The 24307-nt window shown below is 37.5% G+C and overlaps 1 protein-coding gene across 3 annotated transcripts in view; it reads left to right on the top strand.

The window, feature by feature from the left end:
- Positions 1–24307, top strand: part of CCDC91 (coiled-coil domain containing 91) — a 117290-nt gene that overhangs the window by 29622 nt on the left and 63361 nt on the right. For all 3 annotated transcript variants that reach the window (XM_017730536.1, XM_008630810.2, XM_017730537.1), the window contains 3 exons: positions 2702–2869; positions 4994–5098; positions 23843–23920. In XM_017730536.1, the coding sequence (XP_017586025.1) occupies positions 2702–2869; positions 4994–5098; positions 23843–23920 (351 nt within the window). The remainder of the gene's footprint in view (positions 1–2701; positions 2870–4993; positions 5099–23842; positions 23921–24307) is intronic.

Raw genomic sequence — 24307 nt, 5'->3', positions numbered from 1 at the left:
TAAAGATTACAGATGTATTTATATGTCATTCTCCTAAGTTTTCTCACGTGGTTTTAGGACTAGGTTTTTAGGATTTTCAAGGATGGGGCTCGGAGCAATCTGGTCTAGTGAGATGTTCATGCCAGGGCATTGGAACGAGATGATCTTCAAGGTCCCTTCCAACCAAAACGATTCTGTGATTAGAGAATTAACATTTAATCTTTACATAATTATAATCAAATTAATTTTAGGGGGATTATATTTTATTTTGCTTTATTTTTTCCCCATTACTTTTAAAGTTGGGGGGAGGTTGTTGTTGTTTTTGTTTGTTTTGTTGGTTTGTTGTTGTTTTGGTCTTCTGGGTTTTGTTTTTTGGTTTTTTGTGGTCTAACACAGTTGTAGTTGTGGGATCTTAATCTCTCCCTGTGGCTGCAGTGCTGCTGAGAACTGATCTTTGTTTCTTTCTGGGGTGTGAAAATGTTTACTTTTTAGCTAAACTACTAGGTGAGAAAGGAAGGGAAAAGTCTTTCTGCCTTGAGGTTATCACAGGAATTTTGTCAGAATCACAAGAGCTGCTGCAGATGAGACTTCAATAGGTCTACCCTTCCAGGTTTTTTATTGCCATTAATTGCAGTGGCCCCCATTTGAGCATGCAAATTCATTGTAAACTTCCTTGCTTCAGGATGTGGAGTAGTATATATTTGAATTAGAAAATGCTGTTGCCTCCCTTGGAACCAATGTTTTGGGCTAATTGTCAACCCTCCTGTTTTCAGCACTTCCTTGGTTTCTTACTCTTCAGGTAGACTCATCAAGTCTTAAGGCTGCTCCTGGTGAAAGCTGAATTTCACAATCAAGTCATATTTTCATTTTCTGATCATTTAAAAGCATTTCTTTAGAGCTATTTAAACAACATGCACAAAATACGGGTTTTGCTTTAGCTGAGTCTTATTTTTTTCCTTTGTGGAGCATCTGTATGTTCACACTTCCAGAAGGACTGTGGCACCAATTGTGAATTAATTAATTAGTTACTGTTTTATGTTTGTTCCCAGGCTTATGTTCTGGGGAAAGCCTGTAAAAAGTGGAGATGTGCCCAGATGCAAATGATATCAAAGAAATTATTAACTCTAAAAGTTGTGGAGTTGGTTTTTTTGAAAGGAAGGCGTTTTTATTTTCCTTTATTGACTGATGCCAGACAGGGTAATTTTCTATGTTGAAGGCTCTTCATCTGGCTCTGTGACGAAGTTTTGATAAGTAAATTTCTTTTACTGGCAGGATGATCAGAAAGTGATTTTCTTCAGCCACCACAGATCCTGCCTTTTTTAATTTTGGCTAACAGTGAATAACCTTCAACCTTTCTTGTTTGAGCTAGTCCAGCAATTTTAGCTTTTGTGTTCTCTGGAAAGGGCGCTTGGGTTATTCCAGAACACTAAGGCTTAGGGGTATTTTTTAAAACTATCACGTCATTTAGTTGGGTAATCTTACAGAAAAGTAAGAAATACACTTTGTTACTTCAGACTAACTGTGTGTGTAAATTCTAGTTGTAGTCCATGTTTCAGTTTTTCTCATCTTGTTCTGGTCAGCTACGGGCAGAACCATCGTTCCATAAACTCTGTAATGCAGGAAATAGTACAAATTAAAGTACTTTATTAGCAAGTTCTGCTGAAGGGAGTTGAGAGCAGGTCCTTTAACGTTATTTTGAAATGGAGATGACTTTGCACTTAGGAGTAAACTAAAGGAAAGTGGTGGACATAAAACTAAAATAAAATATTCTTACACCTATTAGAGGGAGATGTTAGGAGAACTGTATTCTTTTATAATTCTGTGTCCAGAGCCTCTTGAGGTTTCAAGTAAAAAAACCCTTCACTATTACAGGTTCCATACTCACAGTTTTTGGTGGTGCCAGACTCTGACATTGAGTAGTACCCAGAAATGGAACTGGCACATATGGCTTCTCTTTGCTTCTTACAGGAGAATTTGGAGCACAAACTGCAGTTTCCTTTCTGAGTGTTTTGTTTACTGTATCTTATATATTCATGTACAGTCAAGATCTCAGCTGGTTTTGTTCATTACTTTATTTGAATCCTTTGAGAGATACTTATTTATTGGAAAGTCAATGCATTATCGTATGAGTGTATGTTTGGAGTAAAAGGTGCTAGGGGTGTGGATTAGGTCAGATCAGTCAAACCTTTCTTTAATGAAGACATTGAGATGTTCCTTTCACCACCCAGATCTCAAGCATGCTTGGCTTTCAGATTGTTCAAAAAGTGGCAGCTGAATTAATTTAGCAGCTTTTTCCTTGGAGTTCTTTTGCTGCAAAATGAACAAGATTTTGTCCCCTCCTTTATTTTTTTTAAGATGGGAGAAATAAAGCTTTGAATTTTGTTAATTATACCCCAAAATTTTTTAAAGATCACCTAATTTATTTGTGTTCTTTTCTGAAAGCATAGACTTATTATCAGGGTCTTGCCTGTTTTCTGTACTTTGACAGTTTACTGAAATAGCAGTAACTAAACGTTGTAGAAATGTCTGAATTACTTTTATTCTCTTAGTCTAGCCTAAGGATGAGATACTTATTTTAGCACAAAGCCTTTGTATTCCTTTTCTGTGACCACTGTTTGCCGTGTGTGTTGGATGAAAACATGGAATGACTAATCCAAGGAGAATTTGTTTCCCTGATGCATTGAGAGAGATGATTCAGTTCCACTTCTCTCCTATGAATTAGGCTCAAGCAGATATTCCAGTTGCCTCTTCAAATGTAATTGAAGACAAGACTTTAGCTGATGCTGAGACAAAGAGAGCAAATGAACCCAAGAGCTGCCTTCAACAAGCTGTTGCAAACCTCGAAATCAAGCTTTGCAGTGCTGAAGAAGAAAAATTTAAAATCAAAAAGGTATGAATAGTTTTTTTGAAGGAAAACATTTGGCATTCATATAGAATTTAAATATAGGTGGAACTGGCAGAGGTTTGGAATACATTTGAAATTCATTTTTTTCATAGAAATTAGCTGAATTCCTGAGAAACTGGCCAAATTTAGAATCATAGAATCATTTAGAATCATAGAATCCAATGAAGGTTGGAAAAGACTTCCAAGACCATCAGTTCAACCTGTGACTGATCCCCACCTTGTCACCAGCACAGAACACTGAGTGCCACATCCAGGCATTCCCTTCAGGGGCACATCCAGGGATGGAGACTCCACCACCTCCCTGGGCAGCCCCTTCCAATGCCTGACCACCCTTTGCATGAGGAAATTCTCCCTGATGTCCAACCTGAACCTTCCCTGGCACAACTTGAGGCCGTTTCCTCCTGTCCTGTCCCTTGTTCCCTGGGAGCAGAGCCTGACCCCCACCTGGCTACAAGACGTAAGGTCCCCTTGAACCTCTGTTTTTTCCAGGCTGAGCCCCTGCTGCTCTCTCAGCCTCTCCTCATCAGATTTGTGCTCCAAACTCTTCCTCATCTCTATTGCCCTTTTCTGAATGCTCTCCAGAGACTGGCCAGAACTGGGCATACCACTCAACTTAGCCAGAATACTGGTTTTTTATGTCTGATGCCTATTTTGGGCTGAATATTTCTAAAGTGTCAGGAAAAAACCCCATTTTTTTAGCCTGAGAGGTAAAAAAAAAAAACAAAACCAAAAAACAACAAAACCCCAACACCAAAAAAACTCCAAGACAAACTTGCTCAGCATGATCCATGTGGCTTTGTTTTGATTTTTTTTTTTGGGGGGGGGGAAGGAGCTCTGGTAGCTAAATTCTTCATATTCCTTCTGACCTGAATGTAATAAGAGCACCAAGCAGGGCTGTGCCTGTAGTTACACATCTGAGTTAGCAAAAGGTCACTGAGGCATGGGAGAGTGAGTTTAACTTTTGTTATTCTTAATACTGTTTCTTGGGAGCCCTCAAGTTGTGCTGTGGAAGGAGCAAAGAACTTGTTGGAAGTGAGAATGAGGGTGAATAACTCGAGCCAAGGATAAGGAGGTCTGCAGAGGGCTGGTTTTGCTAAGTGTATGAAGGAAAGGTTGGAAGGGAAGCAGCAATGCAGGCTGGAAGAGGAGACAGGTTGAGAGAGGCTCTGGGTTGGTGTCCCACAGTCTGTTTCTATCTCGACAGTGGAATATCTCAAACTGTTTTTACTGTTTTGTCCAAAAGCAGGGTTGAACTAAGCAAACCTGCTCTTTCTGTCCTCCTCATGACCCTCTCAGTCGTGCCTTTGTTTGAATAGCTGTGCAGTGACCTGGCAGGTCGTTTGTTTCTATACTGGCTTCCTGCGTGGCTTGGAGAAATAGTTGTTCTTGAGCAACTGAAAGGGTGCCAGCAGCTATGTACAATAGCAATGGCTGCATTAAGGAAAAATAAAAATCTTTAGCTCTTTGTACAGTGAATAATTTTGAAGTTTATTGTCAGTGGTGTTATTCTCCTTCCTCTCTGTTGGTTCACGTTGGGCAGGCTTCCAGAGTGGCTCTCATTGAGACCCCAGAATATTTTAAGGTTTTATTCATTTTGGAGATGTAGACAGAGATCATTGTATACATGCATATGTCTTATAGGATTCCTGCCTTTTCAGTGAAAACATTGGCTAACAGTACATTTAATATGCTGCTTTTCAAGTGCAGAAATGCAGAGCAAGATATTAAAAATATGGAAATAATTGGAATAGAATAGAACAGTTCCAGTTGGAAGGGACCTGTAACAACAGGTCCAGCTGCCTGAACCCTTCAGGATTCAGGAGAAGTTAGAGGGTGTTATTAAGTGCACCTTGGCCACTTCACATAGGTCATTCCTTATACATGGGACATGCTTTGGGTTTTGAATACCTCACACTTGAAAATACTGCCTCAATTTAAAGACTGCAGTCAGAGTTTTCTTGCACAACCCTTTATCTCTGTGATAATTAAGGTAGCAAATATCACAGTGTTCAGAAATTAGATTAGTTCGAATAATTGACCGAATTTGTACTTTCGCAATTCGCCAATGTTTGTAATTTCATGGTTGTTTTTTTTTTTCAAACTTTATAGGAATTGGAATATTTGCTGGAAAAACATAGTGTGCTAGAAATGGATTTCTTGAAGGAAAAAAAAGAAAAAGTGCTTCCACATCAAGATCGTTACAAGACACTCCAGGTAATTTCTTTCTTGTTCTATCTTTGTTTTTCAGGAGGGTTTTGTATAGAGTGTATTTATGTCCAACAAATATTCTTTTAAGTGTCTATGGGCCTGCTCCAAAGCCTTTGAATTTAAAGAATTTCTAAGATTTTTAGATCAGAGCCTGATATTTGATGTCATCAGGAATGTAAGTTTAATATCCCACTTGCCTAACTACATTTTTGTAACTCAGATCACTCTTCCTTGCTAGGATCTATTTCAAAAAACAGATGAAAAGAAAACCACTTAGCTCAGTAGTTGTGTTTTAACAGCATGACTTAGTGTGTTCTAGAGTGCTGTGGCCAGTTACTTGTGCTGTCTTACCTAACATCAATATGGAATAATTCATAGTGCATAATAAAAATCTGTAAAGTGTAACTAGATGATAGACAGTGGAATTAGAATTGCTTCCATTGTAAAAGTTAACATCATTCACTAAATAAATGTGTAAAGTTTCACATCCCAGAGACAATTTTCATTGAAGTTTTTGGTCATCTTCTAGTGTTAGAGCACAGCAAACTGTATTTCAGCATTTCAGAAATTTGTGTCTGTAACTCAGCTTCACTTAATTTTTTTGCTGCTGTGGATGATCTTTAATAGCTATTGTATTGTTTCCCATTTGTGCTTAATGGTTGCTGTAATAATTTGTTTTGAATTCCTGACAGCAGTACATTCTGGAATTTACAGTAATACAATTATCTAATACTGCTTTTTCGTTTTTGTGTGTAACACTTTACTCAGTGAAATAAATGTTTGCTTAACCATGATATACAAGGAAGTTTAACTTAAAACCCTCCTAATTTATGGAGTCCCATAGTGATTAAAGTTATTGGTTGTCCTAAACAATAGAATGGGTGGATTTTATGTTGTTAATACTTTCACAGTGTTCTTCAAGCAGAAGCATTTGAATAGTGGAAGTGCTACTGAGGTTTGCAAGTACCAGTCTGTATCAAAGCTCTTTGATTCAGGTACTTCAGTTTTCAAAAATGACAATAAAAGGGTCATAACCTTTAACTTACTTTGTAGAAATGCTCATGTGCTTCCTCTTGTTGTCTTCTGGGTACAGCCAGAATCCAACCAGAGAGGGAAAGTGATCCATGCTTCTAAGAGCTGCCTGTTAAAATTAGCTTTCATGAGACTTGAATTGTGGATGCCTTCTGTTACTACAGCTTTTAGTTTCTTTTGTCTTTCTCCTCTGGCTCCTGTAACATGAGGGTCACCACCTGTGGCCACACACTGAGCAGACCTGGCAGCTCCCGAGGACAGATGTCTGTCCCACTGGCTCTGCCTTTTCCAGTAGAAACAGCTGGTTATTAGTGCTGTTGACCTGCAAAGCTTTAAAGCAGACTGCATTGGTGACTCTGGCGCAGCTTTGGGAACTCTCAGGATAAGGTTTCCAATGGAACCGATGCCAGCTTCCAAAGCTGTAGGTGTGTGTTGACTTAATTCCTTTAAAATGAAATTGCTGTGTTAATGTTTGAGTAAAATGTATAAAACCAATGCCTCAGGAGACTTTTCTAACTGCTTTTTACATGAACATGCATTGTTTCATGCACCTTTATATTTACTAATTAACTGACTTCTGGCACTTGTGACAGGGAGTTCTCAGAAGCTGCTCTAGATATAACAAATCCAGTCACTTAATCAGATTTTTAGCAAGGTGAAGACCATTTTCTTTTCTGGAGAAGTTACTGTGCTTAGTTCTGAGAGAAGATTTCATAAATCTTTGTCAACTAAGTCAGTAATCTATTTTTTTTTTTTATATCATTTTCTATTGATTTCTGCCTCATTTAAGGGTGACAGGTATGTTACCACAGTTTTGTTCTCACAAAATTGGATCAATAAAATATGCTTTAGGTTTTTTGATACAGAAAAAAATACTTTGAAAGGCAAAGTAGGAACATAAAGATGTTTTCTCTGAGTTGGGGCTAATGAAGGAAGTCATGTTCTCGACTAGTCACAAACTTTCTTCATCATGGGTGTGAAAAAAGCCTTAAACTGAATTTGGTAGTTCTGAAAATTGAATAATTGAAGCATAGTGATAATCACAATTCCTCAGCATGGGAGGCAGGGTTCCAAATCTGTTACAGTGTTAATATTTAACCAATGGATGACAACAGTGTTGCCACATTTATACTTGTGTAAAACCAAAAGGTAAAAGATTCTCTGTTTCATCTAAATAAAATCAGCTTTAAAAAAAATCAAGATTGAACAGACTGTGTAGTATTTTTGCATTCTTAACATTGTTTCCATATGTAACTGCAACAACCAGAGACAGTAAAGGGGCAGCAGTGGGTTCATAAACAGAATAAACAAATTGCTATTAACTAGTATTATAGAGTTGTTTGGATATTTAATGCAATGGTCTCTTTGAGATCATGAATTCATGTAAGCTTATAAAATTAGAGTTATGATTCCCACATTCCTGCTTCGGTGTTTGTAATTTTTAAGAGGCAGAATAATATAGTGTATTTCTAACTTCTTTACTTGCAAATTGGAGCTGAGTTAAAATTGCTGTGGGAAGTGTAACTTTAGGGGGTTTGACTTGTGTGCAGTGTTGCAGCCATAAAGTTGCAGTCTTAGCCTTATAATTCCTTGTTTATTTTAGACAGAAGAGAAACAGGTGCAAATGTGTCTGATTTTTATATTTTCTTGGTTGGTATGTCAGTCTTGTATTTTTCCCTTTTTTGATCACATCTATTCATCTCAATTAACACTTCAGCTCTTCCTTAGGTGTGAGTTGCTACATATTTTAAAGTCATTTGGGGCTAGTAGGTCATACAAGGTTTTGATGATAATGCAGATTTAGTGGTCACTTTAATCCTGGAAATCTAAAATCTGGTGGTAGCCACATTAAAGTATGTTGTTGAAAAAAGCAAAGGCTGCATTTTAAAACTACCAAATTCCAATTTTTAATACAGTCAGAACCATCAATAGCAAAATGAGCTTTCCTGTTTAGTAGGTGATGTTCTCTCGTTTGCAAATCAGTGAGGGGAGCACTTAATTTGAGAAGAGAAAATAATGCGTGGTTTCAGCTGCTCTGAGCAGGAGCTTAATTCTTCGGACAGATTGTTTAGCTGATAAGGCTCCTGATGTTTGGTCTATCTACAGACAACTGGTTTTGATGATTCACTAAGAACTGGATCATACTTTTCTCTGCTATTTCTTTGATTTACCACAGTCACATTTGAAGAAATGCTGCATTGCCGCTGGAAAATTCTAGTTGCGGTTATACACATTTTTTCCCATCATCATCTCTTTCTGGAAGTTAAGCAGGCTGTTTTAGTAAAGATCAATATAGTTGCTGTGGTGTGACCCTTCTTTTTGAAATAAACTCCTTTTTTATCTTTTGACAACTGACTTGTGTTCTTCCAACTTAATAAATCTGTAGTTGCTTTGAAAACACCAACAATTTTTTCTTTTGGAAACCATTTTTTTTGGTTTCACCTTTCTTTAGGGAACATCTTAAAAAAATTTATTGAAAGAGGGACTTTAATATGCTTATTTTATTTAGCAGTATTACTGTTTTTGCGAAGAATCATGATTGGAAATGAATTGGTTAGTAGTGTGACTTCACTTTAAATAACATTTTTGTGTGTAAAAAAGCGGGTCAGATAGGCTCCTTGTTTGAATGGTGTTTAGAAAGGCAGGAGAGAGGAAGATTATCCTGAATAAAACTTTGACAGAACAGTACAGAATGATCCAAAGGAAGTTCACTTGGTCCTGCAGTAACACCTAGCTGGGATTAAAGGTAACAATAACCTAAGTACAATCATTGCTGGTGTTAGATGTTGTTTCATTTATTTCTTTCTGTAGCTGTTGATATTTTGGGGAATTTTTCATTTGAGTACCTGTACAAATGTCACATTTAAATTATACAGCTTCTAATTATGAGGAAAAGGTTTTAAATGCAGTCATGTAAAGATAGGAAAAAAACCCTGACATTTTGGGCTACTTTGTTCCCTCTTAACTCTGAGGGATGACTTTATTTTGATTCTGATTAATATTACGTAGTTTTTTGGAGGTTTTTATATATTAGACCCATATATCACACAAATTCATGTAAACCAGGATGCATATTTGGTTGTGTATGTCTCCTTGTTTTTGAAGATAGTGCTTCCACTTCCTTTTTATGTCAGAGTTTAGTGATGTTCATCCACGCAGGCCTCCTGTTGCCTGTGCTCGATTTCCTGCTGGTCCCTATGGACCGTTCTTGAGTTTGGAGTAGATAATCCTTGAGTAAGGACCAGCTCTTTTGGAGCCTTCTCTTTAGGGTTGTGTCCCATGTCCCTGGCAGATCCCAAAGAGGCCAAAGCCATCTTCCCTGAAGTCCAACGTTGTGATCCTTGTTTTTGCCCCTCTCCTGAACTCACCATCTCATGGTCACTGCAGTCAGGGCAGATCTCCACATCCCCAAAGAGTCCTTCTATGTTTCTAAGGCTCAGGTCCTACAGGGTGCCTCATGGATTGTTCCTCAGCTGCCTGTGTTACAGGGGTTGTTATCCGTGTGCCCCAGGAATCTCCTGGATTGCTGCATTGTCCCGCTGGCATATTCTGGGCTTGGTAACGTCCCTCGTGAGGAATCACATGAGTACCTGTGAATTGAGACTCCCTCTTGTTGTTTGGAGGCAGTCTCCCCTGCCTCATCCCACTGGAGACTGTCTGGTGCAGAAATTCCCACTTGGCTGGCCTGCCTGCTAATCCCGACCCTCAAATCCTTCACTGATCCCCTACCCCAAAACAGAGCTCCACACATTCCAACTCCCCCCTCACACACGAGGTGACATCCTATCATCGCCTTCCTGGTCTCTCCTTCCAGGAGAGTGCATTTATGATCGTGGAAAAGGTGTTCTGCAGGAGGTTGGAAACAGGTCTTGGAGGTAGGTGGTTTTTATGGCTGGAGTACTAGAAAATGTATGTTTTCTTACAAAACTAATATATGACTTACATCCTGTTAAACACCATCTTCTAAGAAAATATTTAGGTTGGTTTTAGGTGCAGACATAGAGGAGACAGAATGTTAATAACAAAAAAAATAGGTGTGAAAAAAAAGTTTATGTACTGTACCTGCAAACAAATTTATAAATGAGATTCCAGGAAATTTCACGGGTCACAGCAGGGTTTAAAATTGTGGAACATGGAAAAAAAGGGGAATTTCAGAAAAGACACTTTAACAGATAGCAGTGCATCTTTTTGCTGAACTGCTAAAGGTATTTATGGGTATGGCAACAATCCCTTTCCCACCTCTTTTTCAAGTGAGTGCCAGATACCTCACGTTTATTTATTCACCTTTAATTTTTTTTAATGTTACTCTCTGTACTCTTCTTTCAGACACTCATTTTTATTCAAAGTCTTTATTTATTAATAATTTCAGAGCTGTTTACATTTTGGCCTGTTTCCCCCTCTCCCCCCAGTTTTGATGTCTTCTTTCCTCTAAATTATTTTTCCATCCACGAGGAAAAATAACTTTTTGTTTCTATTATGAAAAGATTCTGCTCTTTTGCCTTATGTTTTCCTTTTAAACTTCGATTTTTCTTTTCTTAATTGTTTTGTTGTCTTGTTTCAGAATTATTAATTGGAGGACCGGATGTAAGACTAAGCATTCTAATTTTGTTTTTAAAATATACTTCTCTTATGCTGTTGTGCTGTTGTTTAACAGCTTTGGGATGCCTGACTTGCCTTATAATCTGATATTCAGTTACAGTCACAGGGCATGCCAAGCATTTATTTTTTTACACTTGTGTGCCTCCTTTGGCTCCCTGATTGTAAAAGTATTCAAATAACTTTTAAATAACTTTCATTATCTTAGTGTGCAGGTAGGTATTAGCAAAAAAGGTTTTTTTAAATCGAGTTTTGTGTCTTCTCTTCTTTGTACGTGTCCTGATCTGTTTTATGCCAGTGCATCCTGGACTTACTTGAGTGCATTCACTGATTTATGTCCAGTGTGTCACAAGTCTGTGACAGCTACTGCACATCCTCATTGGCACATTCACAGCAAGTGTGTTCAGAGGGATTAATCTTTTTCTTTTTTTCCTACTTCACATGGAAATTCTACTTAAGAAGGTTGTGAAATGCCCAGATATATTTAGCACTGATCAGTTGGAGTTCTTTACCATCAAGCTTGTCTCATCACGGTTTTCACATCAAGGTTTTTCTAGCTTTTGTAGGAGTAGTATTTTGGTAGATTTTTGAGGGCATAGTGAAAATGTGCAAAATGTCTCTAATAAGAAACCTTTGTAGAAAGGAACTTAGATTACTGTATTGCTAAGACAGTACTTAAGGCCAGTTATCTGTTATATAAATAAAATTTAATAGAGATTGAAAAAGTAAATTTAAAGGTGTAGCAGGTTAATGAGCAGTAAAATTTTCAGCAATCTGCAGCCATTCATAGTTTATTAATGAACTGTGAACCAGATGAGATGATTTAACAGTGAAAGGGAGATGTTGCAATGCTTGCAGGACAGTTATCTGTTACTTGGCGTGCACCCCCTTAAAAAAATGTGGGGAACGGTGCCAAAGCATCTCCATGTCTCTGGGTCCACTCCAGCCCTGTTTGTGTTCAGAGTAAAGCATCTGAGACCGGGTAATTATTGTGAGTACTTGAGCATTACTCACCGCCAAAATAGTAACTCTTAGCCAATATTAGCCACAATTAGTCAATACTTTTAACAGAATTTGTATTTCCTGTTTATACACTTGGAGGCATAAGATGCACAGCAAATATCAGGATGATGTTTTGAGGAGAAATTTGAAGGATTGTAATTTCATTGCCCTTTAGCTGTTAAAGTGTGTTATTTGGTTTATAATTCATTAATAAACTATGAATGACTGCAGAATGCAGCTTAATACATTACTGAAACTTTTATTGCTTGATTAACCTGCTATACCTTTAAATTTACTTTTTCAATCTGTATTAAATTTTATTTGTATATAGTATACACTTGGTGTTGAAACACGGTTTACTTGTGTTTCTAAACCCAGGTGAAATGTATAATTTGCCAAGTATTAAGCAAATTTATTTGTATAAATGTATTCCAATCTAACTAATTCACCCACTGGAAGTTATTACATAGCCAAGAAACTCTCGTGATTTACATATCAAAGTTGAATTTATTCATCCCTTCTCAGTTACCTTGGAAACTTCCTTATTAGTTATGCCTTTACTTTTTTACTTGAGTAAACTGCCAAAATGTTAATATACAGGCAAAGTGTCAGCAAATAACTAATATTTTAAACTACTGCAAAGGTGTGTAGCAGGTCACTTCTATATAACTCCTGATATTGAGAAAGCAGTTCCAGAGATAAAGTATTGGTTACTTTACTGTTGCTGCTCTTAAATAAATAAATAACATTTTGCTGCTGAGACTTGTATAAGGTTTTTTCCTCATTAAAGGCTTAAAAGGTCCAGAACAGCATGTGACATTTAAAATAATCATGTACTTAAACTACTGAGAACTTTTTTACTATTCTTGGCAGAAGTTTTATCACTGAAAGAAAGCTGATACTAATGAAAACTAGAATATCTGTTCTTAAACCTGGGGGATATTGAGATAAAACAGATTTTCTCAATTCCATGCAATTCCTTAAAAATAAACCTATTACTTGAATGTGTTGATAAACACATACGGTGTTTTGGGTTTGGATATGCTTTACAAATTAAAGCATTCTCAGGCAAATCATTGCTTGGGATGAACAACATTAATTTCCAGAAGTGAGTACCATAATGAAAAAATGAAATTATGAAAATGAAGGTCTAAATAATGCTTAGAAAATAATCTAAGGCATTGCAATAAAGGACTGAGAGAAATTCTGAATTTCTTAAGTTATTGTAATTTTTTAAATATATTTTAAGAATAATTTTAGCCAGTAAGCCTGCGCTTAATGTACTTCCTGTTTATGTAGGGAGAACAGTCCATGTTTCTGTGCTAGGTTTTCAAAGGGCTGGGTTTGTAGTCTGGCTTTTGAGATAAGTAAGAAGTGAGAGTGTCATTGGAAAGCAGGTTTCCATTGACCTGCTAGGCAGAGAATTTGTAATAAGTCTTGGTAACTTCAGGGAAGCTCTGAAGGAAAACACAGTTTGAGCTCATAAGAAACAAAGAATGGAGAATGTTCTGAACCTCCCTTATATTCAAAATTTATAGCTGGAAAGGTACTTCTAATGCTTGAAGAGTCTTCTTGTTTGTGATAAGCAGAAAAGGAGATCCATTTCCATCTTTCTGAGCTAAAACCTAGTTCCAGACAGTGTGTGACGCCTGCTTTTGTGAAAGCACTTTGTGAAATACTTTTGTGAAATACTTTGTTTAAAAGAGTAAAAAAACCACCAAAAAATAAAATAAATAAATAAATAAAAGCCTGAGAAAAGGTCAGTGGAGAGAACAGTTCCAGGGTTTCATGTGGAGTGTGATTACATCTCTGCCCCTTGGGAGTTCCGTTACCTGCGCAGAATCCCCAGTGGGAAAACAGCTGCGTTCAGCTGGGCTGGTGGGGAGTTCCCTGAGTCCCTGGGACTTGGACTCACTGCTTATGAAGACACATTGCAAGTCTGTGTCACTTTAACACATTCAGTGGGGGTGTTTTAAGATAGATTAAGCAGGTCTTAGATATCCTATGCTGTTATTTACTATAAATGTGGTGACAGTTGTCAACTGAGGAAAATTATTCAGGGCTTTATGGAATTTAGGCAAAAGTGCAGTGGACATCTCCCATGCAGGAAGGAAGGGGATACTGTAGCTAACGAAGACCACAAGAATAGTGTGATGATATCTCATATTTCACATAATATTTTTGTTAGAGAGTTTCATATGAATGTGGGTCTAGTGGCACTCTCCCTCCTGCTTACATCGTTTGTCTGTCTTAACTGTCACATTCTTTTGAGAAATTATTATTTGTTAAATAAAAATAGCAGCTCTTCGAGGCATGTTGCAACTCATGTGACAGTACTTCATCAACCTTCAACACAGTCCCATTCTGTCACCACCAATTAAATTATCTTATCTTGTACCAATCACTGCCACAGCTGATGAATCTTCCATTGCACAGCAGAAGCCCAATAGTATTTTTTAAGGAAGAATAACATTTTTATTCATTTTTTTTGATATGTTGTATTTTTAACTGGTGCTGCACTACTTTATGTTTTTTAATGTGGCCTCCAGTCCTTTAAATACCTTTACATATGCTTAATAAATCTGCATATATCCAGTTGAGAAGGCTATATTCCAGCAGGATTTGCTTTCCCTTTTTGAAAACACTTTTAGCCAAGAGCCTTACTGTAAGCTGTGTTTGTGCCCCTCTGAAGAGGGGAGCTGCTCAGAACAAGAACGTGTCTTAATCATGATTTTTCTCATCTGGGTAAGCCAATTTGTGGGAGGTCTGATGTAGTGTAAAATACCAAGAAATTTCAAACCAAGCTAAAACACAGCTCAAGCTTTCTGTCAAATTCAGTCCTAATGCTATGGCCTTTAAAACGTATTTACATTTTAATTTCTCACATACAACAAAGGAAGAGTGAGCTTGTTTTTGTCTCCTTGCCAGCTGGCTTGGAGAAAGGAACCGAGGAACTTTGAAAGGGGTGGTGTTTGTATGGTCTGGGTTTGTAGAGTTAGAGGAAACGATATTTGTGTCCAAATTAGAATCCCTCTGCTTCTCCCTCTCATTCTTTCAGCAACAACAGGGTTCTTACTGGAGGGGAAAGGTTTTTTCTGCTGTGGGATATTTGGTGGGGTTTTTTGGTTTGGGGTTTTTTTTAGGGGGGAAGGAGGAAGATTGCTTTTTTGTTTTTAACTGCAGCATATTGAATAGATTAAAGAGGGAGCTGTGGAATTACTGTTGTTAAAAATAAAAAATTCAAATATGAGAATTGTGGTTTTAACATCCTTGGAGGGAAGGAGAGAGTGAGGGGAAGAAGAAAGTGAGGGGTGTTCTAGAAATGATGAAATGGCAACATGGAATAGATCTGGAGTGAATGAGTGTAAGATACAGTAATGGGAAGGTCAGTCCCTCCCTCAAATTTATGCATCTGTCAGAAAATATTTCTTTCCATTTTGTTTAAGTGTTGATATCATCATGATCAAGAAGTAAATAGAGTGTATAAAAGTGTCAAGAATCTTGAGTTGTGTTACTCTTAGGCTATATTTTGAAAAGCACAGGTATATGTCTATTTTTGTTGTTTTCACTGTAACTTTAGAATTCTGAATATTTATCTGTATGTATGAATCCATTTGCTTTTTGTGGTCAATAGTAATACATTTTAAAATTAGATTAGATGACATAGCTTAACGATTTGTAATTTTTAAAATTTAATAGGTCTGTGTTTTTCAAATCACAGTTTGATTAAAAAAAACCCAAACCACCAAAAACCAGTTTAAACCCAACATAGCTTTTAGTTTTCTCTAAGTAACTTAGGGTGGTATCAATCATTGCTGACTCTATCAGAATGTTACATCTGATGTTTTTTGGCAAAAAAAAAAAAAAAAAAAAAAAAAGAAGTTGATTTTGACTTTGGTTTGGTGATTTTAATGAGACTGCTTTGCTTTGAGGAAGAGATTAGGCTAAATTTATCATTTTTTATAGAGATTGGTTAGATTTTCTGCCTATTGAGGAAGAGATTAGGCTAAATTTATCATTTTTTTTATAGAGATTGGTTAGATTTTCTGCCTACCCCATGTCCTCAAACTTAACTTTTCTCCTCTGGAGTAACTAGTTTTGCTGTTAGTTCAGTACCATCAGTGTTTCACAGTAAGTGAAATAGAGAAACTAATAAATGCATGTTATAGTTTTCACATTGGATTGCTCTTTAGATGCCCAGGTTCATATCTAGGCTCCAAAGTATAAGAGGGTTTTGTGGCAGAGGTCTGGGTGTTGTTTGTTTGCTACAAATACTGTAGAACTGGAACTTCATTGATGTCAGGCAATTTGATGGTGTCAGGATTTTGTCATCATCTTTGCTAATCAAGCCCAAGCTCTTAAACACATTCTTGAGAATTAAATACTGTCATCTTGATTTGTCCATCTTATGTGTTGCTTGAAAAAGAGCAAAGCAAGACTTTCTTTCTCCTCCCATGTGTGAGTTTAACACTTGTAAGAAGTGGGGGTTTAGTCACCTCAGAGGTGGGAGGTGGTGAAAGAAATAACCCAAAGCAGGCCCTCATGTATCAACCAACACAACAATTGACTGGATTCTGGGGACCCATGCCAAACGTGCACATACAAATGCACAGCGTCTGGGAAGCAAGCAGGGCCAGACCTTCACCAGTTCAGCACAAAGGAGCAGGAGAAAAGAGGTGTCATTTGTAAAAACAAGCAGCTTCAGACCACAGAGCTCAGGAGTGATGAGAGAGTTGGCTGTCGCTATGAGAGAGTTCTGCATCAACTCAGAGACTGGGGAAAGCCGCTGATTATTGGAAAGAGACAAGAAGGAGGATGGATGGAGGGATGGATCCAGGCATGCCAGCCTTTTGGTCTTTGAGAATATCATGACGTAGGTGCTCTTGGCAGCTGTTTCTGGGCACGTGAACAAGGTGATTGGGAACAGCCAACATGGATTTACCAAAAGACAAATTATGCCTGACCAACTTGCCTTCTGTGATGAAGCTCCTAGACTGTGGATGAGAGGAATGCAGTGTACGCTGATTGAATCTGGAGAAGAAAAAGCTTAGAGGAAACCTAATAGCAGATGGCCAATACCTACAAAGTTGTCAGAAAAATGGAGCTAGGCAGGTTTTGCAGAGATATGTAGCAGGAAATGGTGATAGATTAAAACATGGGAAGTTGTAACTTGCTATAAGGAAAAAAGTGTTCTATGATGAAGATAAGCATTGAGATGTCTTAGCCAGAGAGGTTGTGAAATCCCCATCTTCAGAGTTTTTCAAGATCTCACTGAACAAGGATCTGAACAATCTGGTTTGAATTCAGTGTTGATCTTTTTTGCAGGAGGTTAAGCTAGATGACCTCCAGAGGTTCCTTCCAACCTGAATGATTGTGTGATTTTGTGATTTAATACTTTGGTCATAAACTGAGAAAAATAAATAGCCTACTCCCAGTCACTAAAGTTATAACTCCAATCCAGGGGATATTCCCCAGGCTGAATTATTTGGAATATTTTACTCCAATCTGGCCTACCTCATTGCCAATTAAGGGCAGGGTCAGGAATTTTTTTTAAAATCAAATTAATGCAGTATTTGAAATGGTAAACTAGTCAAAGTATCAGTTACTGTAAACTTAAATCACTGTTGTATGGAATATAACATTTTTGGTGGTTTTAAATATATCTGCCATGTTAAAATAGGAGCTTGTACTATGAAACCTATCCATGTTCAGTGTGAGGTTTCACAGGAAGCAAAATAGAGTCATTCAGAATGTGGAGCTGCATTACCAGCTCCCTAAGAGACACTGGAAGTGAGAAGGACTTCTTATAAAATCTGTCTATCTGTGATTTGGGTACCTCTTTCTGGACTGTGGGAGATGCTTCCTTCCAGCTTGAATTTTTCTGAGGTTAGGCAAAAATCCCTTTCTTGCAGAATCCATAGCAGTATCTTAAAATAAGCGAGCAGTAGTTATTTCTCCTGTTTCCTTTATATAGTTGTTTTCTCTGGAAAAGGTGTAACTTCTATCTCTTTGGATTTTTTTTTCCCCTTCATGCTTAGACTATTTACGACTTTTTAAGGAAGTAAAACAACCAACAAGTTAATCTTCAAGTTTACAGCCTGGTAGCAGTTCTCTGATGCAGGAAAATGGGAGTTCAGTTGCAGATGATGTCTGTGTTCTGCTTTGGGCAAGATGGTCTAACTGACGAGTGTTTGATTTTATTTCATATCCCTCTTTTCTCTGGAACAACAAGGTCAAGAGAAGCTTTTCATGCAGATCTTCAGCTAAGAAAGTCCTTAAAAGGCTGTGTTGTCATCTTCTTCAGTGCCTGTTTTTCTTGGTATTTACTTTATCCCAAGCTCTTTGATTTGATGCTAAATTTCCCAGGCTGCTGATTATTCTATTTTCTGATCTAAATTCTTGTCAATTTTCTTATGAAACAAATACAGCAACTTGATGCAAAGATGGATACTTGTGTCTCTGGTTGCCCAGTGAGTTTTGTTCAACTTGCATATCATCACTTGTCTTCAGGAAACCAACAAACAAAAATGCATTTGTAGCCCAGAATGAGCATGGCAACAATTTGTGTTGAAGATGCTTTGCTTGTACTTTGATGGGAAAATCAGCTGTTGATCAGCTAGGTTTCATATAGTATGTCTGCTTTCGAATGCTGTTAGTCTTCCAAAATGTATTTACAGTTCAGAAAAGGAGTTAAGATTGAAAGAAGAGATAAGCATATCACCATGGTTTGCTCCCCAAGTTTTAATTCAAGAGGCAGCCAAAGAAAATAGTTCACATGCTGAAAATGAAAAGGACATTTAAATGTAAAGATGTAACTTTTCTTTCTGTTAATTTTGTGCTGAGTAGGATTGCTTATGTTATAATGAAACTTATTTTCTATATTGCAAAAACAGGGAAGAAGACTAGGTTTCTTATTACATTGGAAAAATTTCAAAGATATGTTAATCTTACAGCTCAACAAAAAATTATTAGAGCATTTGCATACAATGATGCTATGAGTTCTTATTTTATATTTTCTAGAAGTTTGGAAAGTTTTTATTCATGCTTAAGTGAAATTTATTTCTGCATGCTTTTGAAGCTACTTGACTGAGTGTCAAGTTTCTTTGTAGTCGTCTTGGGTTTTTAAACGTCCATGAAAAGACTGAAGGTATCCTCTAGGAATGTGCTGTGAACATCATTATGTGTTACGAATAATACAACTCTATGAAAATTCAATATACATTCCTTCAATTAGTTCTATTTCTAAAGCATATGTTGATTACTTCTCAAAGGTTAACAGAGCTACAGATGGAAATGTTACCAATTTTTGGCACATAAGGTATCTCTAGTTACAGTTTTGTTGATATAAATTGTGGGTTTGGTTACTATTTGTTTTGACATATGAAGATTCATATGTTTGAAACTGGTAATAAAAGACTGTATCCAGAATAAATATTAGGAAACAACATATATACTGTAGTGAGCTGTAGGCAGCGGGTCCTTTGGAAGGGCTCACCTGTGATAAATATGCAGCACTGCGCTGTTTGCTTTGTAGGATCTCTTTTAGTACTTTCTGTGGAAAAGTTTTGAGAAAAACCAAGTAGCCTCAGGAATAATACCTAGTGTATTAGGACTTGGTAAATACAATTACAGAATCAACTAGGTTGGAAAAGAGCTTGGAAATTATCAAGTCCAACCTATGACCTAGCACCACCTTATCAATTAAATTGAGTGCCACATCCAGTCTTTCTTCAAACACCTCCAGGGACAGTGACTCCACCGACCTCCCTGGGCAGCCCATTGCAGAACCTGACTGCTCTTTTTGTACCATTCCTTCAGGTCTTTATATGCATTGATAAGACCCCCCCGAGCCTTCTCCAGACTAAACAGTCACAGCTCTCTCAGTCTCTCTTCATGTGAAGAATGGTCCCAACCCATCATTATCTTTGTGTCCCTTTGCTAGTCTCTCTCCAGTATGTCCATCTGTTTTTTTCTACTGGACTCAGTACTCCAGGAATGGCCCTGATAGTGCTGAGTAGAGGGGTAGGATCACCTCTCATGACCTGGGGGCACTATTTAGCCTTATGCAGTCTGGGATTGCTGGCCTCATGTTCAAATTCTTGTCCACTGGGACAGACTGCCACCTTTTGGGCGTGCCAGTTCAGCCAATTTTCAATCCGCCTCACTTTCAGCTTCTCCTGACCACACTTAGGCAGCTTCTCCAATGAGGATTTTAGAAAAGTGTCAAAGGCCACCAGTAACTAAAATATCCATGAGTTACTAATGCTTATTTCAGTAGAAATCCAAAATGTAGCTCCCTACTGTGAAAAAATTCACTCTGTCCCAGGAAAAAACAGCACAATCTCCTTCCCAGGTACTTCCCACTGCCCAACGTGTAGCTCCTTGTGGTTTCTTCTCATTTCTTGAAGACAGGAATGACATTTACTACCTCCAGTTCTCAGACACTTCTCCAGGTCATTGTGATCAGTCCACAACTATTGAGCAGAGCCTCACAATTACATCTGCCAGCTCCCTCAGCACTTGTGGGTTCCTCCTGTCAGGCATCACGGACTTAATTGTGTCCAGCTTGCCTCAGTATTTTTTTTTTTCCCTAAGCCATCCTTTTTCCAGACCCTTGGTGTGGAGGTCAGTCTCCTATCTACAGAAAGAAGGAAAACTCTCCTAGTGTAGTTTTTTCATACATAGCTATGTATATCATGAAGTGTACTACAGTAAAGAACTTCATAAATGCTGATACATTTTTAAATACATGTGCTATATAAAGTTGTGTTGGGTGTTACAACTGGCTTCAGTATCAGTAGCCATTGATGACAGCTGGCAACCCTTTCCATATTAATAGTTTGTTCTTCATGGACCATGGTGGAATTTAATTTGATCTGAAGACTGATGCTTTTGAGATAAGCGACATGATAATATCCTAATGAAGCTCAGAATTCCTTTCATGCTTACTATGTTGTTTAATGGAAGTGTTCTCTTCTCAGCTTCCCTGGAATTGTTCTCCTGTTCGCTCCTTCTTCCTTGCTTCCTCTTGCTATCATGTCCCACCGTTTAGATTATGTGGGGAAGTAGGAAAGCATCCAGGACATAAGTTGCCCTGGCACGTTTGTAGCTTTATCCCAAAGAAGTAAATGTCTGTGTAATATTTTAAAAACCTCAAGGCAGCCAGAGAAGGCTTTCTGAGCCATTTGTAGGTGCTATTTACATACTAACAACACGTTAGCTTCAGCACTTCTTTTTATTGTTTAATGTCCTCTTCAGTGGAGAGTCTCTGTATGCACACCCTGTAGGTTTTTTAATTGTTCTTCACAAAATTATAATTGTTCTTCACAAAATATTAATGTCTTAATGTGACAGGGTAGAGATCCCTGTTATACACTGCAAATGCTCGGAGAGTGGTATGGGAACTGTAGTTATGTTTCGGTTTGGAGCATGTTCAGGCTCTTCCCTACTATTTCCTTTGCATAGTTTTTCACATTTAATCAGTCATAATACTCCCAGCAGGCTGGTCTGTTCACACTCACTCAACTCTGGCTCAACTCCGTTCTAACTCAGCAGGATACCACCACGATGTTAGGCAGTTGCTTGTGAAAGTTTGTTTGCTACCTCACTTCATTATTCACCTTCCATTGTTATGCTCCAGGTACAAATGATATTTACTTGTATGAAATAAATCACAGTGTCTCCTTGGTTCCTGTGGTGAGCTGTGTGTAATGTGGGGGTTTTGGTTATCTCGGGAAATCTGAAATCTTTCTCTCCTCCCTATATTTGTCCTTATCTTTAGGTTCATAGCTGTATCTTTCACTAGGATGTTGATGATAGGACTAAAGTGAAAATATTTGCTTTGTTAGAGACCTGGAGATGCTCCTGTGTCTTAGTTCTATAGAGCTCACATTCTTATTTCACATGAACAGAAATAGTGACCAATCTGTATTTTATACACAATAGCACACTCTAGTGTGTATATTAATTAGCCATTATGGACTGGTTCTCATCATATTTACCTCAATTTCTCATTGATTTAGTTCTGTTGCATTGAGTATTACTATTTTTTCTCTGTGCTTGGGTGAATTGAAGGAAATATGTATGTCTTCAAATAAGAACTTAAGTGCTAGATGTTATCTATAATTTTTTTGAATGATGCTGTGAAAGAGAGAAGAGTTGATTTTACAGAGATGAAAATCTCAGTGCAATGGAGTCCAGTATGAAGAGTTTTAATGATGTAATTGTGTAAAGCAAAGCTGCATAATTTGAAATTTGTCTTCTACTTCAGTTACCTGCAGGGAACTGTAGTTTCCCTTCTTGCGTGAGTACAGAAATGAGGAGGGAAGAGAGTGCATTACTTTCTGGTTCAGACTTGCAGCTGCCTCTGAAGGTACCACAGCCTTACAGAAGATAGGCAGTCAGCAGCAATTCATATAACTGCCTTGAACATTTCCTACAGGAATAAAAGACTCCTAACTGGTGTTACAGGAATGTTTTTTTCAGTGCTGCATCTTGTGTTACCAGTTCACAATTAGGACATGACCTTCAACAAATCACTGGTTCTGAAAAACTTGAGGAATTTATTGTAAGGGGACAGAGTGCATTTTTTGCTCTGTGTTTTTCTTTGCCTGGTAATGCGAGTGAGAGGCACTGTGCTTTCTACCAGAATGGGATGTCTTACGTCCTCAGTCAAAAGAACTGGGGTTTTTTAACCTGTACAATATCAGAGTTTGAATTATTAGTGATGTCAGTGATACATGGTTGCACCACAGTGGGATTAAACTGATGTATCCACATTGTGTATTGTTGTCTGATGTAGTAGTTTATTTACACATCAAAATATTTCCATCTTCAGTTCTTCTGCTACTTAGCAGTTGTTCTTGCAGGGTTTCACAAAAGCCCACAGTTTTATTAAAGAAAATCTGAATGTCTCATTATATTTGGGCCAGGGATACAAGGATTGTGTAGCTGTAGTTTCCCACTTTTTGCTAAGATGACCCTTTCAGGAGAAGGGAATCAAATGACAGAGCAGAAACCTCTTGGTAAATATAGTCACAGACTGATTAATTAATTTTAACGGTGTTACATGTTGTTACACAACAGAATTGAATATGCTTTGTTAGACACTAGGTTTTGCTTATTCCAAACACACAGGTCTTAGGAAACATAGAATTGTATTAATTAAATTCAACTCTTTTTTGACCCAAAAAGCAAAAATTATACAGTGTAAGTTGTGTATGGTTTTGTCCTATGATCACTGCCTGGTAACATTTGTGATTAATGTGTTTCTGCTTTCTGCACCAAGAAAATCCAAAGATGATTTAAATCCACTGTGATTTAAAGCAACTACGTCCTGCCATATGCACTGGTACCAGAACAGACCCTGAAGCAAAGAATAAGGCGGGAGGGGATGTTTTTCATCTTCTTACTAAGTGGTGATTGGAAGAAGTGGTGCTGCTCATTGATAGCGGGAAATGCTGATGAGAATCCAGCAAGGTGTTCACATTGCAGACTTAGCAAACTGTTAGATAAAGGAAAAAATGCCAGAATGTTTCTGTCCAGGTTCCTTTTACATAATAACTGTGCAGAAAATAAAAAGCGAACGATGCAGCTTTGTTTGAAAAATATATTCAGGATTTCTTTTGCAAGAAGACTTTCCTGGGAATCTTTAGAATAAAACAAAAGATAAAAGAGGAGCTACATAATAAGTAGGAGAAAGGTGTGCATTTCTGAGGAAATGGAATCTGATACTACTTCATCTCAACATTCTCATTGGTAGAGGCAGTAAATAATATTCACTAAGAGGGTGATTTGAAAGTCCTGCCATCCACAGGTATACCAAGAAACAAAGAAAGTTCTAAAAACAAAATTTGGAGAACCATTTAGAATCATCTGGGGTCTATAAAGTAAAATTAAGAAATAAAAATAAGTTTAATACTGGGACCTACTTGAATTTAGCATATATATACCTATATATATATATATATATATATAAAATATGCAAAGGATCAAGCTGTGTACATTTCTTCATGAAAGACACCAAAACTGAGGAGAATAATTGGTATTTATTCTCCTAATTAAAATTGTGTTATGTCGGGTGCTAATGTTGTATATAATCTTTTCCATATTTTTGTACAGGAAAAGCATAAGCAGGAATTAGAAGACATGAGAAAAGCTGGACATGAAGCCTTAACTATTATTGTTGAAGAATTCAAGGTAATTGAGTTGCCAAGCTAACAAAATTTCCAAATGGTGTTATTGTAATAGTGAATAGGATGACTGCCTGCAGTGCACAGTTATTAGTACTGCTTGTGCTGATTGCTCGACCTCTCTCATTGTCTTTTCTGTTTTCAATTTAGATTGTTTGGTCTGAAATTTTGCATGACATGTTTTCCCAGCCTGCACTTTGGAAAACTTCAGATAAAGTTGGTTAGCCATTTTCAGTAAGGAAACTTAAAACCAGAAGAAACCCAAAATTCTCAGTCAGTTGTGGTAAACTTTGGGTTGGATTGTTTATCACAAATCCACGTTTTGGACCTTTTCAGTCTCCAGAGCTGCACTTGCAGGAAAGCAGCATCACAGACCGGGTCAGCAGGATTTTAT

Source organism: Corvus brachyrhynchos, unplaced genomic scaffold, assembly GCF_000691975.1.
Source record: "Corvus brachyrhynchos isolate BGI_N302 unplaced genomic scaffold, ASM69197v1 scaffold523, whole genome shotgun sequence".
Taxonomy (NCBI): Eukaryota; Metazoa; Chordata; class Aves; order Passeriformes; family Corvidae; genus Corvus; species Corvus brachyrhynchos.
Note: the sequence above shows the minus strand (reverse complement) of the source record. Positions and strands in the feature narration are given on the sequence as shown.